The following is a 16,047-nucleotide window of genomic DNA, read 5'->3' as shown; positions in this document are numbered from 1 at the left end:
AAGAAAATAATCTTGAAATAATCATTTTCAATCGTCACTAATAAAAAATTAAGTTTGCAGAAGAAAATACCACTTAAGAAGTACTTTCCATACATGCTTTTAGCTCCTAAGAGGTAAGCTGCTTGCAATAATCTTGCAAGCCTGCCTCTCAGTGACAGCTTTGTGACCAGCTCTCTTTTGAAAGAAACAAACAATAAAACCTGCTCATTATACTTTTTTGATTCAATTGTTCCAAAACTTGGGCATCAAGATCTGTATTAATTTTGTGTTTAAAATTTTACACACTAGAAAAAAACAAACCAAACCCAAACAACAGAAACAATCTGACTTACTTTTAGCATCCCACAAAATATCTTGTTCTGGAGGAGCAGCAAACAGAATGTAAAGACGTAGGGTGTCAATGCCATACTCTTTGACTAATTCTTCAGGGTCTATTCCGTTGTGCTTAGATTTGCTCATTTTTTCCCAAGCAACTTGGAGCTTCTCACCAGTTTTTAGGTGAACTGGTTCAGTTCCTAAATATTAAGGCATACGCAAAATATTAAAACAAATTTTGCTCATTTGTAACAGCAATTAATTTTGTTCTCTAAGCGTAAGAAGAAACAACTATTTCTAGTGGGTTTTTTTGGTTTCCAACAGCTTAAAGAGGAAGAACAAACATTGTAAACACCCTCTTCCCTCCCAAGTTTTTCCTACTTAATGTTTTAACACAAGTAATATCCAGTGCTTCCATTCCATCATGACAGAAAGTCTCCTTCTACCATGTGGAAGCTGTATCTGGCACTCATCCTATGCACTACCTTGACAGCCCCTGAGATTTAAGCATTGTTATAACCTGACATTTAAAACCTCCTAGATAGGTGTACTAATTTGGTACAATTCTGACCTGCACTTAGCTTTTACAAACACAAGATTTATATGTTTGAATTGCAGTAAGTTATCCTGACAACGTGCCTTCTGTTGCATGGATTTAGAGATGGAGACAGGCATTTACACTGATAAAGGTGCAACCCAGCAAAATCACCTGCTACAAAAAAGCCCTAGCTTTTCTGGAAGAAAATAGGATAGTAGACAGTGGTAACCATAAGGGGTTTGTTTTGTTTGTTTGTTTAACTGACTTATGGGGTTTGTATATAGGAGAACAACAGTGAAAACAAGGTTGTGTGAGAGGAGAGTGCTTGAGGGATGCAAATATGACCAAACCACTCTTGTTGCTACAGGTCCCCAAGCGAGGACTTGCTGCTCCAGCTTATGCAGTGAAGCCACTGGAAAGAATCTGAGAAACAGCACTTTTTCCTATACATGTTTTACATTCCTAATATCTACTGAATACACCAACATCTGCGTTAGCTTTGCCACAATGTTTTTGTAGGTCGTCTGTTTGCTGGGACTACTAGCTCCACTCAGCAAGCTGCTGAGCACTGTCTTAACAAAACTGACTTCTGATCTTTTGGACTATACTGGAGCTAAAATAATACCAGAGCACTGTTGCTGTGTTTGGATGCAATTAAAAGCTGCTGGGTTAGTAGCGTCTCTACTCAGCAGTGCATATGAATCCAAAACTCACAGAAGTCGCTCTCCAGTTTAAATATTACAAGGATTCATTTTCTCTTCTAAATTTTCCCAGCACTGAGACTTGTACACTGAAGCAGTCCCTGACTTTCTGGATACACCTATGCCAATTTTCCCATGCAGTCTCTCTTACCAGTGAGATCAACCTCCTCTCTCTTCAAACACCGGCCTGTTGTTGTTAGTCTGAATGTCTGATTCTTGATAAGACCTTGAACCAAGAGTTTATGGAAAGGCTCCCTAAGGATGGAAGGAAAAAGAAACTTGTCTGTTGAAAAGAGCTGTCAAAAGCATACTTTATGATAAGCCTCAGGTGTTGAACCAATCAGGCACAATTATTTAATGCAACAAGAATGTCAAGCTCACTATACATAAATGGTTGTCACCTTAGAAAGAGTACTTTGTGCATTTATTCATGGCGCCTGGCTGGCAAGTATAAGTATTTATTTGTATTCTGCACACATTCTTGCATCCTGATTTAGTACTGAGTTATTCTAACATCACTTTTCAAATTAGCACATGGATAATACAAAAAGGTTTCTTGGCCAACAGTGCAATTTCACTAACTTCAAGCTAAATCCCCATGTGTAAAAACATTCAAGTACCTGACCTCACTGCCTTACAAATATTTAGTTCTAGCTTTGAACAAATCAAAATCTCGCTGCACATTTCTTTCTATAAACGGAGAAGATAGTTTCTCTAACATTAGCACTTGCATGCCTCGTCCCTTTGCAGAACTAGCCATGAAGACCTAGCTGTAAGGAAAAAAGTACACTAGAAAAACGGCAATGCTGGAAAGTTATTATGTTAGCGGATCATTTTTTTAGCATCTTGAACATTAAAACTTTACTTTTCTAGCAAAATTTACATCAGGAAGAGTAAACTCTCATCAAATGTGTGTATGATAGAGCTAAAAAGAGCCTTAAAAGCACCAAAGCTAAGGGCAATAGTGCACACACACATAACTCCAAGTAAGCACTGCTCTAGTTGGCAGATACATTATTGCGGCCACCTCCTTTAATGATCTTGCATTTCTAATTCGAGTCAGATGTCTGTCACTGTTTCCACTGAAAAAAAAGACAACAAAATTAATCTCTAGAGTTTTGGTTGCTACTCAATAGGCCAGGAAAGTAAGGCAGTTCTAACAGCAACCCCAAGAAGAGCAGGGGCCAGGGAGGAGGTATGGAGCCAGATGCAGAAGGCATACACAGTCTGAGGAGCCTCCTCATGGGACCCCCAACACAAAGACATTGGTGACCATAATTTTGGAGGACGTGCTAATCAGCGCTGGTTACTACTGACTTGCACCTCCTACTGCTCACGTGTGCTCAACATTAAGCAATCTGAATCCTCCACACTTCCACCTAACGACACCCCACATATCTACCAAAACAACTTACGTAAAAAGAATGCATTACTCCTATTTACATAGTTTTTTAAAAAGCAAGAATAAATCCATCTAAAGAAGAAATGGTAAAACCAGACTTCCACATTTTACTTCACATGTACAAAAAAGTCATAATCCAAAACACGACTCACTTTTAAGGAGTTAATTTATTATTTTACATTATTAGGAAATATAAATTATATGACAACTCGTGGTTTAAAACACAGTAATTTATTTAATAATATAGTTAAAATATTATTAAATTATATAACAATTATGCATGTTTTAACTGTATTAAAGCAGATATCTTCCAAGTACTAGTCTTTAAATCCTTTGAAGACTCTGAATTAAGGAGATATTTGAAAGAAAAGCCTTAAACTGGGAGAGAGAAAGTGACAGGCTTCATACTTTAACATATTCATGTTTGAACATGAGTTTCCTTCCTTGCATATTTTGTATACTTCTAAGTATTGTGCAAGTACTGGCACATAGTGGCATACCATTTAGTCATCAAGCAGTACACGTTTCTGCCATGCCACCTGGTTTTATCAACAATGTTAAGTAAGACTTGCAATTCAAGCATCTCTCTAAATATTTTCCAGACAATATTTCACAGGCTGCCTGAAAAACACTGTTGTTTTGAAATAAAGGAACTTGAAGAGTGAGAACTGAAGTCAAATTTAGACAGTACATACAAGAAAAAGTATTTAAAAAATAGGAGGCAATAATTGTCTAAAATCTCAAATTACTATCTCAAATTATCCTCGTGAACTAGAAGATGAAAATCAGGAAAAAAAATCTTATAATCCTATTGTCAACAAATGGTGGAAAAATGCTTCAGGACATAACTGTTCAGGATAAGTTTCTTCTGCAAACTAAAGACATTACACCAAAGAAAGATAAAAAGAATTTTTCCCCCTATCATTCAGTACTTCAGTTTGTTTAAGATCTCAAACAGTTATTAAAATAGCTACACTTGCCACTATCTAAAATAAAGCTAATGAGGTAGGCAGAACATCCAGATCAGATAGGGCTCTCCAATGGAAGTGTTTTTTCAAGGAACACTTATTTTTAATGACAAAGAGTTAGTTCAGATCACACGCCAAGTTATTAAAAGCTGAATGCAGGAATGAGCATTTCCTATTTTTGTTTATGCTGACAGAGGCTACAAAAATGCAATACAAAATACATTACCAAGGATGGGGACCCCCCCCCCCCCCCCGGCCATGTTCCTAGTGGGAGACCACAGGAGAATGAAGACATGCCCAAAATGAGAAAGCCAGAGCCCATCTAATAAACACAGGGCTGGGAAACAAACTGAGCCCTGTACTGAGTTTCTCCTGAAGCACAGTGATTTTGCCAGTGCTGTGGCTCCATCTCATGCTCACAGGCAGAGTTACACTTTAATTTACATTAATAAAACTGCACACCTAAACCCCTCCCCTTCAAAGAAAGTGATGCATTTCTTGGCTGCGGAAGGGAACTGCCAAGACGCCGCAGCACATCAGGTGTGATGCAATTTTGATCAAAATACTGCAGCACCCAGTCGTGGCCTGGTGTCATAAATACCTCCTGAGCCATAGCACTGCAAACAATGGAAATTAAGCTATGTTCAGACAGATAGAGATTTCCAGCACAGTAAACAAAGAGGCAGCTTGAGTTTCTTTGAGTGCTTGATCACATTTCAGATTGTAAGGATGCTGGAACAGGATATGCCTTCACCTGCCTGTGAAGTCTGTTTGTGCCCATGCTGGAGTATGGGCACTGTGGCCTTAGTTGTGTGCAGCTTTTGATCATGTTGTACGTCAGATAGGACCCCACCTGCAAAGTCTGCCTGACACCTCTGGGAAGGATCAGCTGTGCTAGCCACGAAGTGTGTAATCCATCTTTTTCCTTTCAGTAATGTTCATAGATAGGTTCATCTCTACGATAGACCAATTTCTCTATTCAGGAGCACGCAATGGATGGACAAACAAGCGTGACTGGCAGATCAGGATCTCCTGCTCAGTGCCACACCCTCATGCTCATTGCCCTGCTCCGTGCACAGTGAGTTGTGGGACTTTCAATCCAATTACAAATGACCTGGCTGGAAGGACTCTGTGAAGCCTGCAACAGTGATCAACAGCAGACTTGGAAGAAGGGATAGCCCTAGCAAGAAAGCTGACTGCGTGCGTTTGCATCCTGCACCTTCAGAAAGGTGGGCCAAGAGAGCCCAATGCTGTGCCCTGGAGTGAAGACAAGATCTTGGTCAGTCACTGTCTGATGAGTTCAGGTTCCTGTGAAACCTGCTGTTAGGTCTAGCTGTAACAACCTGGCAACCCTGTGGAAGGCCAGAACAGAAGAGATTGAAGGATGTGGAAGCTGATCATTTTAGGCAGAAAAAAGATCAAACGGTATTGAATGTTTCAAGATTCTACACAGTCAATAGCTGAGTGCTTTTACTTAAAATCAACACTCATGATAAAGTCCCCAATGAACACAGAGAAGCTCTAACATCCTTCCTTCACAGAATAAGCCATTTCTCTCACACACATATCTTCTTTTATTCTGCAACACAGCTATGTGAAAATAGTGCCTCCTTACTTCACAGATTTTCTATCAGTTAGATCTGCTGACTTAATAGCAACAATAAAGTTTTTTATTGCTTTAGAATCCTTCAGGGAGAATGCGCTAGATCCCATTTCCAGTTATTCATCAGACAGAACAGATTACTAAAGTCTAGGGAAGAGCCAAATTCTGTGTAACCTGTACTTGCAGTAACACAGTTGAGCAAATGTAACCGAGTGTGTCAGCACACACTTGCCATGGTGGATTAAGCTGGAACAGATGAGGAGGTTGCTGGCCCCAGCTGCCTACCTGGCCCCTCTCCCAGCCATAGTCACAGCTGGGAGGGCTGACAGGCTTGTGAATTAATTCTAGAACTGATGCACTGTAGAGACCAGATTGCTAAAAAAAAAAAAAAAAAAAAAAAAAGACATCAGTTCGGGCTTAATCTGTTCTCACATGTATCAATACCCAGAGGGTGCCATTTATTCTGCCTTGGCATTACTGAGGAAATGAGTGACATTTCCCACCATCTCCAGTTCAATGCATTAAAAAAAAAAAAAAAAAAAAAAAAAGTAAAAGATTGTCCTGGTTTCAGCTGGGATAGAGTTAACTGTCCTCCTAGTAGCTGGTATAGTGTCATGTTTTGGATTTAGTGTGAGAAGAATGTTGATAACACACTGATGTTTTCAGTTGGTGCTAAGTAATGTTTAGTCTCAAGTCAAGGATTTTTCAGCTTCTCATGCCCAGCCAGCGAGAAAGCTGGAGGGGCACAAGAAGTTGGGACAGGACAGAGCCAGGGCACCTGACCCAAACTGGCCAACAGGGTATTCCATACCATGGGACGTCCCATCTAGTATAGGAACTGGGGGGAGAGGGGGTGGGGGATCGCTGCTCGGGGATTAACTGGGTGTCAATCAGTGGGTTGTGAGCAATCGCACTGTGCATAATTTGTATACTCCAATTCTTTTACCATTACTGCTGTCATTTTTTTAGTGTTACCATTATCATTTTTAGTTTCTTCTTTTTATATTCTATTAGACCGTTCTTATCTCAACCCACGAGTTTTACTTCCTTTACCGATTTTCTCCCCCATCCCACTGGGTGGGCAGGAGTGAGTGAGCAGCTTGCGTGGTGCCTAGTTGTTGGCTGGGGTTAAACCACAACAAAGATCATGCCCCATCTTCAGGGGATATTTAAACTGCATTGACACCTTTACAATTTTAGATGTCTGCAAGCACTGCATTTTCTATGAAAGCATGTGTGATGTCTGTAAATGCCTATTTTATGTATGATGCCTATAATATTTCTGTAATAATGAAGAACATCATATTTGAAGAGATTGCTTTGAAAATCTAAACTATGGAATTTTTAACTTTTGTTTTCAATCTCATTATTATATTAATAGCCATTAGGACAGAATTAAAGACTATCAGGAAATATTTCAATGGATTTGAAAGTCAGAGGATAGATGCCAAACAATGAAAATTTCCATGAAGAAAACCTATCAAAATGAAAAATTAATACAGATTAATAGGGGAATCATAAAAATATGTCAGGATACTAGATAACACTTTAAATGGTGGCAGCTCTCATTAAGTGAGATATAGCAGAATTTTACTAATTTAATCAGTGAACAAGACCTGAGCTACTACAGAAAGACTGAAAATGCACAAGAGGGCAGTGTTTTTTAACATTTTTATATTCTCTCTCAGAGCTGTGGGCTGTGACACCATGACTTTAAGCTTCCTAACAATAAGCTTGTTGTTTCTAATCACCCTTTTCAGATCTGTCAGACCAGCCCTTGAGCAGTCCTAACAGAAGACTGAGCAGAAGTGGCTTCTGACCAATGCTAAAACATTTAAAACACGTGGTAATATTTATAAAGGAGTTATGATTTCCATATCAAAACAAAATCCTAATTTGACTTCATGGCTTAAAAGCACCTAATGCTTTAACTTAAGTAGAGCTAAAGCAAGCAATTTTGTGCATGATGATGAATTTGTTACAGTCATCTTGCAGTCTGAGCACACGTATAAGCAGTACAAACCACAGATCCTAGGGGCAATACTGCAACGTTTCTCCACATGTGCAACGTTCTTGAGATTGTGTATGGCATCAAAGGAATTCTCCACAGTCTTGCAAACTGCTTCTACAGAAAGCAATTTTGATCTCTGCTATTGGCACTAGACATAGTCAGTGCTTCTTAAGCATTTTTTTTGATTGAAGTTAGAGTTTTCTTCTGCAATTTACCATATTTAGCCCAGTCTACACTACACAGCTTTGGTGCTACTGCTCTGTCACAGTGCAGTGTGAACAAAACACATTCCAAATTAATACAGCTACAGAATTACAGAGTCTTAAAATAATGTAGGTTGTTAGGGACCTTTGGAAGTCATTTGGTCCAACTCCTTTGGTCCAGACCTAACTTCAGGTTGCTGAGGGCCCCATCCAGATGAGTTCTGGAAATACCAGTGATGGAGATCCCACAACCTCTCCGGTCAAGCTGTTCCAGTCTGATCACCTTTACTGCCAAAACTGTTTTCCTTCTGTCCAGCTGGACCTTGCTGCAATCTGTGACTGTTAGTCCTTTCCTTTCTCTGTACATCTCTGAGAAGAGTCTGGTTCTGCATTCTCTATAAACGTCCTTTAGGTAGCAGTAGACTGCAGTTACATTCCCTCCTTGGCCTTCTCTTCTCCATGGTGAACACAGCCAACTCCCTTAGCCTCTCCTTGTATGCCATATGCTCCAGCCCCTGACTATCTTAGTGCTCCTCCACTAGATCCTCTTCAGTTTGACAATGTCCCTCACACTAGGGGGGGGGGGCTCAAAATGGGACACAATATTCCAGATGTGCCTTCCTGAGTGATGAGCAGAGATAATCAAAGCTGGACATGGTTTTGCTAATGCAGCGCAGTATACCCTCACTCCAGCTGCTGACTCACATCTAACTTTGTGTTCACCACCCTTCTCTAAAGCCCTTCTCTGTCATAATCTTCCCCACATAGTCGGCACAGCCCCAGCTGTTTCTGTGGGTAATCTGCTCCATGTACCTGAGATTCCTGTCAGCACTTCAGACTTGCTTCTCCAACTCACCAAACTCCTCTGCGTAGCAGCCCTGCCATCCAGAGTATCAATGGCTTCTCTCAGTGTCCAGTGATCAACAAACTTGCTGAGGGTGAGCACTTTGTTGCACTGCCCAGGCTGGTGATGAAGACTTTAAATAGAATTGGTCTCAGCAGCGAGTCCTGAGGAATACCACTGGCAAGCAGCTGCCAGTCAGACTTTGAACATGGACCCTTTGAGCCTGATGGTCCAGACAGTTTTTCCATTAACGCTGTAGTCCACCCATTCAGCCTGTATCTCCCCAGTTAGACTACAAGGATGCCATGGGAGAACTTGTTCAGAGCCTTGCTAAAGTCATGGTAAAAGATATGCCCAGCTCTCTCCTCATCCACAGAGGGAATCATTTCACCATAGAAGGAAGGCAGATCAAGCTGGGCATAATTTCCTCTTGGTAAATCCATGGTGGCTACACTCCTAGTCACCTTGTCTTTTATGTGCCTGGAACTTGTATGTGTCTGGTTTACTTAAGTGATCCCTAGCTCAATCCTACTTTACAGTGGGTAGTACCTCTCTCCTTCGAAGTCTCCTACTAAGCACAGACTTTGACAGCAAAAGCCAAGGCAAAGATTGTCCTTTGCTACTAGGGTCTTTGTCTGATTTTTGCATCAGGCCAACATTTTCCTTGACGCTCTTTTCAATGTATCTGCAGAAGTCCTTCTCACTACCTTCAGATACTTCACCAGTTGCAATTCTAGATGAGCTATGGCCTTTCCTAATTCCACCCTGCCTACCCAGTCGATGCTTCCACATTCCTCCAGGGATAGCCCATCCTCATTTCCACTTTCCATGCACTTCTTTTAGTGCTTGCGCTCACTCAGTAGGTCCCTTCTCAGCCAAGCTGGCCTCTTTCCATGCCTCCTCACTTTCTTGCACACCAGAGTGGACAACTTACTTTGCAAGCAAACCTCCCCTTCCTTGTGATCTCACTCTATAGTGACAATACTTAAGCCACCGTAGTTAATGTCATTTTGGGAGGTGGAAGAATTTGACTAGCAAAAGAACATTTTGCTGCTGTGTGTTACAGCTCCACTAGATGCCTGATAGATTAGGATTGTAAAGTCTTTTGTAGAACTGATAAGCCTGAAATTGCTTGCAAGGGAAAGCTCTGAAATTATCTGCTTAAAGGAATAGTGCCTCTGAGAGGAAGGGTCTACTTCAAGAGGTCCACTCCCTGAGAGAAGAAACAGCCTTCCTGCTGCAGCTATGCAAACTGGAGACAACAGAGTGAGACACAGGTATACAAATCATCCATAACCAAAATTTCAAATACAGCCTTCACTGCAAAATAGTTTGCAGTCAAGAATGAGCAATGAAAACACATTGCCTATTTTCATCAAATGATTATGAAATAACTTAGGGAAATACTCTGCTGGCTCCACTAACTAGTCCATCTTTTTCTGGCACACAGCTACTTAAGTTCTAGTTTTGTAGCAAAACTACTGCATTCAAGAGAGCCAAGTGCCGTGTATATATAGATTCCTTTCTAACATCAAGTTTTTAAAGTGGATACTAGTAAAGAATGAATGTATACAAGTTGCCAGCTGAGATATTACTGAGCAGGTCTTCTCATGGGATCACTCATTTTGACTCAATCTGTTCAAATGTCTCTGCTGATGGGAGAACAGGACAGATCACCGGGCAGTATTTCACTGCTCTGACACTAGCATCCTCCCAGCTGAGGCATTCCTGTGATGGCATTTTAGGGTACAAGAAGGGCAGAATTTCAGCAGAAATGGGGATGTCAAGCTAGGAACCTAACTGAGAAGACAAAGAATAGAACATCATATGAATCACCTTCCTGCCTCAAACTTTACCTCTTACCAAAACAGAGGATAATGAATTAGGCTATAGCAGCATCAGCAATGAGAGTAGTTAAAAGTAATTATATAAAAATCATTAAATAAAAAAATAAATTGACAGAAGATAAATATACTGCTTTTGCTTACCAAGAAGTGTTTTGCACTGTTCAGCTCCAATACTGCAGTGAATTATAGGAGTGCTTACTTTTCTACATATGCATGGTTCCACTGAAACTAATAGTATTACTTGCAGGAAGTTACCTAATTTGAAATAATAGCACTGCTCAGAATGCCTGAAGTTACTCATTTATGCAAGCTTTTGCAGGCTGAAAATCTACAGCAGCATTTTATCACTTGCTCTCAGCTAGTTAATACTCATGTAATAAAAATGCTATGTATGTATGCATACAGAAAATGCGACTGTGAGAAACCAAGTAGTTAGCCAAGACTGATAAGCAGAAAAATTCAGGCTTATTCAATGTAATGTTCTACCATCATAACAATGTCCACTAACACTCTTGCTAGTCAAATGAAATATGAAAAGATTTTTATAGAAATATATAAGGCTTACTTGTGTTTTGTCATCTTTAGATCATGGCAAAAATGGCTGAAAAACCTCGCATAGAATAAGTGCATAACTGCATGCTCCTTTCCTCCGATGTACAAATCCACAGGCATCCAGTAGTCTGCTAAGTCACTGTTAAAGGGCCTGAAAAAACACAATTATAGAAAAAATACAATGTGGAAAAGAAAGATCAGCTCTACTAAAGCAGCCACTGTTTACTGACAGCAATACATTGTAATAAAACTTTTATTTTGCTATCAGATCTTTTTAATTTTTAAGAATTGATATGCTTATTATAGACAAAAATTTAATTTCCACTGAGACGCAGATCCACAAAAATATTATTTTCCTATATTTTAGGCAAGCAACTAAGATTTCACATACATTGCCCAAGAAAGTGATGAAAATATTTGCTTGCTCTTTAAACAATTTTTTTTAATGAATACCCTGTGACTAGCCTTTAAATTTTTCAGTATTTATCAAGTTTTACATACAAATATATTAGAGTGAAAGACAAAAGACATGACCACTCAAAACCAGTTCATTTTTTTTAATTGGAGGTTTGCACTGTTGCCATTAGGGGGCAATGAAGCAGTTTAAGGCTGCAAAACATTCTGAAGAGTCAGATGGGTCATTGCACTCCAACTGAAGGATGCTTGATGAATTTACAGTAAATTTGTCATTTGCAGCATATTTACTGGGTCGCTGGAGGTCACCTGCATGGTTTCCTAGCATTGCTTACTGCTTCACTAGATATTGTTATGTCTCCTGTAATGGGCTCCTGCCTGTAAAATACCATTAGTATAGATGTTCTTCTTTAATGTATGCTTTATGGCCCTGTTCTAGCAAATTTTCTTGTTTTGTCAGTCTGTTTGATTATTCCATCTGTAATTTTTGTAATAACAACACTTTTTTCCTCACAGATGAGCCCAGAAGCAAATTGTGGATCTGGGATTCATGTCTTTACTAGAACAAGTCAAAACTAACTTGTTCATAGTGTTCCAAAATCAACAGAGTAATTCTCCTGAACTCTAGACCTGTGAAATATGGCTTATGGAAAGAAAGGGTTTACATATATGCAGCTTAGCTAAAAAAAACCCAAATAAATAAATCAAATGGAGGCAGCGATCTAGTGCAGAAGTCCATATATATGTTCAATATAAAACAGATTTAGCTGCACTAAACTTTGTTATTTCGACAGCTGGATGTTACATTTGACTACTTCTTCTTCAACTACTGGAGAAGCCCTTCTTGCCCACGCATAAAAAAATATTTCAAACTGTCACTGGAGAGGAAGCAATCTGCCTAACTTAATATTATTAATAATAAATTCACACTATCACTAGAAAATAATTAAAATTAACATGAAATAAAAGTGTTCACAGAAGATTTTTCTTTAGTTTAACTAAACCAGTGCTGCCAATATAAAAAAACCTAATTGGCCCATTCAGTTGCTATACATTGGCTATTCAATTAGCTATACTAAATCACTTGGTATGTAGTATGTACCCAGACACTGCTCTGGACAATAAATAAACAAGTTACTCCCCAAACAGCCCTACATGTGGTAGCAATATCTTAAAAATGCAACTCTTTCTATCTTCCTCAGACTACGTGGTAGAGCTGTTCCACTAATTCCTCTTTGGAAAAACCAGTGCTATCAGCAGTGCTACTACAGGCAGACTATGAAGCAGAAAACCAGCTAAATAAATACATCTATCTTCCCACGATCTCTACACTGCAGCCACTAATACACAGCACATGAAAACATCTCCTTTCATTAATTATGCATGTAGTAGAAGTGCCACCACAGTAGGAGCTTGCTGCGATACTACTTCATGTTAGGTCTACACCTGAGGAAGTACCAGAGTTACCGGAATTCAAAAGGAGAGAAATGGAGGTGCCGTTCTCGGCAGCTGGATGTCACACCAGTGTTCCTCTTCTTGCCGGTGGAAAAGCACTGTCTGTCCATGCAGTTAACTACTCAGTGTACTGCGGGGGAGGGTATACACTCCATGCAACTTACCACAGTCTCGGAGAGAGTCATGGTTAGCCGTCATTCTTGATGGCACCCTCCACTAAGGACTATCTTTAGTTCCTCAGCTGAACTTTTCTTCTGTGCCCTGCCCCATAATGCCCTTCCATGCAAACTTCTGCCCCTTGCCCTGTAGCTCACAGGGTTGTGCCTACACATCCTGCTCTTGTAGATCTCCTGCCATGGGAGCAACCATATGCCACATTTTTAGAGCAGTTCCAGGTCTACCCTGCACGGCACTCAGGCCAGAGGGCAGGCACAAAAAGAGGGCAGCACAGGGGTTTACACCACCTTCTGCAAAGGCAGGTAGAAGCTAGAAGCACCAGAGTGTCTGGCCTCTTCAGTCCCTTCTGTTCCGTGAAGTGGGCTTGCCCCACGACAGCCCTGTGCCTGCAGCCCTCACCTGTCCCTGTTGTGAGGGTCGGTGTACCTCAGGTAGTACCAAGAGGAATCAACAAATGTGTCCATGGTATCGGCTTCTCGCCGTGCTGCTGCCTTACACCTGAGCAAGAGAGAAGGAGAAAAGCTCTTTTCAGATTAAGTGACGAACTTGGAAAAAAAAAGCCGTGTACAGAGTGGCCACGAAGACATTTAGATTGAAAACCGAACAGGTCTGAACAGTCAGAGGAATGACATGTTCAGAAAAAGTCCAGCACCAGTAACAGGGCCGATACTCGTTCCCTCTCCCTCCCAAACCAAACAAAATGCAAACCAAAAAGAAGCCTGAACAGCTATAGCATCCAGCAATAGCAGAAGACGGCACCGCACCGGACAGCCCTCTTGATTGTATGTTCCAGGAATTTTTTAGAGTTGCCATTTTAAAAGAAACGAAGCAAGTCTTAAAGCAGAGACAAGCATAATTTGCCATAAAGTTAACGGGCACTGAATATATATAACACTCGTTGGGTACCAGCAGACAAATCATTTTATAAATATTTAGCAGAAGGAGCAGGTGGTTGCCTCTCACTGATTGTCTGTACAAAAAGGTCTTTGCAGATTCCATTTATCATCTCTAGAAAAAATGAACTTAGTTTAATTTCAGCTTTCACTGAAATGTAGCAAATCTCTTCCAGACCTTGTAGCACAATTTTAATTTGTGATTACAGCAAATCAATTTTTGCTTGGAGTTATACTGGCAGCCCTGAGAAACAATTTTAAAATAAATTTTAGAAGCTCAGGTTACTTTCTGCTAATTTCTCCCTGAATATAAATTGTTTGTAGGAGCCAATAATCACATTTAATAAACTTCCACTTGTTGTAAATGATCCCTCTTTAAAACTCTTACTGTTAGAACAATGGCATTATTCTAATTTCAACAAAACTTTGCAACCTGTGACATACTTTTATATAAATACCACTGGCTATATGTAACAAATGTATGCAATTTATAACTGTATGTAAATTTAAATGTATGTGTATGTGTAATAAATATACATAATAAATGGGGACTGGCTATTTAATATTTTCCAACTGCATATTTAGTCTCTGATCAGGCTCGATGACTGAGCTGCAACATGTATCTGCCTGTCTACCTGATACTTCAGCTTGGCTTGCCGAGGCAAGTTTACGAGAGTATCACCACTTAACCTTTTCCTTCACTCTGTCTCTGCCCCAGGTCCTTCTCTACCAGCAAATTTTTCTTTCAATGGGAATAATGTAAAAGACATTTTACTTCTAACTGCTTTTTAATATAGAATAAGCATTTTAATTAAACTGTACATATAAGCAGACTTGGCCAATGTAAAATAATGCTGATTACATTGAAACAGAATGGCTTTTCAGTCAAAAGCAAGAATAGAGTCATTGAACCATAATTGTATCTGCTTCATGCCCCTGATGTTGCCTGTACTCTAAATGGACATGGCTCACTAACACAGAGACAGCATGGGCATCTTTCAAAATTTATGCAATTTATATCAATATTGTGATACAGGCACAATACTGTAATCTCGTTAGACTATCTTCAGACAACTAACCCAATTACCTGGACTTGTATAACAATGAATAACTTGGGCATCTCCTCCCATTTATGATTGCTAACTTTATTGTCACTCAGATACTCACAGACTTTTGTATCTTTCCATCTTGCTTTCCTTATTAATTCTAGGTATTAAATGCAACTAATAAAAAAACTATTACTGGAGAGAAGGCCTAAAGGAAGGGATGACATAACTTCTCAGAGCAAGGAAAACCAAGGAAGACTATGCACACACAAAAGTAATAGCTCAACAGACTTGAAACTGTAGCAGACATATGGATGAGCAATACTGAAGACAGCTGTCAAATAGGTGAGAATTAAGAAGCCAACTAAAGGTGAGAATTTTAAAAAAAGTTAATTTCAGCAAACTACCACATTTTAGGCTAAGAAACTAATCCTGTATGCCTTTATTTCTAACTAAACAAATGCCCTTGATTAACTTCTAAGTAGGGCAGCCACAATAACTACCCAGAAACCGTAAGGATTTGCTATACATCAAAAGTACATTGCTGCCTGGTAGACATCATCATTTTTTAATTAAGGTCAGGAGGAAGCCAAGAGTGCAGACAGTGACTTCCAGTCACATCAGGAAAATTCTTCAGTTGAAATTAGGAATTGTAGACCAAGGCATTTCTCGGGATTTTACTAAAAAAAATCTAAAACTAAACTACTTGTTTAGTAAGGCTTCCCTGCAAGAGTCACACTTTAAAATACACTATGTATGTAATTTAAATAGGCACATCTGAGAAGAAATTTTCTATGCAGAAACATGGAAGTAAATGTGTGTTTTACATAACATACATGTCATCAACAAAGGTCGAAACGCATGTTCTCAGAGAACCACAGAGCTGCTGTGCGTAAGCTACCTAATTAGAAATGAAAACCACACTGATATCGTACCCTTCAAATGTTGAAATAATGTTAGATGTTATGAAACTGCTGCATTATCAGTGAGACCCCTAATGACATTTATATGTCTGATTCCCCTGCCTGGCAGCCTGATAATGTTCCCGTTTGGTCAGTCTGTTAGTAGCAGCGTTGTA

General features: G+C 39.7%; 1 protein-coding gene across 2 annotated transcripts in view; it reads right to left on the bottom strand.

The window, feature by feature from the left end:
- LARS2 (leucyl-tRNA synthetase 2, mitochondrial) overlaps positions 1 to 16,047 on the bottom strand; it is an 89,119-nt gene that overhangs the window by 19,949 nt on the left and 53,123 nt on the right. For both annotated transcript variants that reach the window (XM_030008649.2, XM_030008647.2), the window contains 4 exons: positions 13,430 to 13,528; positions 10,998 to 11,135; positions 1,706 to 1,809; positions 333 to 515 (listed from right to left, as the gene is read on the bottom strand). In XM_030008649.2, coding sequence (XP_029864509.1) covers positions 333 to 515; positions 1,706 to 1,809; positions 10,998 to 11,135; positions 13,430 to 13,528 — 524 coding nt within the window. The remainder of the gene's footprint in view (positions 1 to 332; positions 516 to 1,705; positions 1,810 to 10,997; positions 11,136 to 13,429; positions 13,529 to 16,047) is intronic.

Source organism: Aquila chrysaetos, chromosome 3 (assembly GCF_900496995.4).
Source record: "Aquila chrysaetos chrysaetos chromosome 3, bAquChr1.4, whole genome shotgun sequence".
Classification (NCBI taxonomy): domain Eukaryota; kingdom Metazoa; phylum Chordata; class Aves; order Accipitriformes; family Accipitridae; genus Aquila; species Aquila chrysaetos.
Note: the sequence above shows the minus strand (reverse complement) of the source record. Positions and strands in the feature narration are given on the sequence as shown.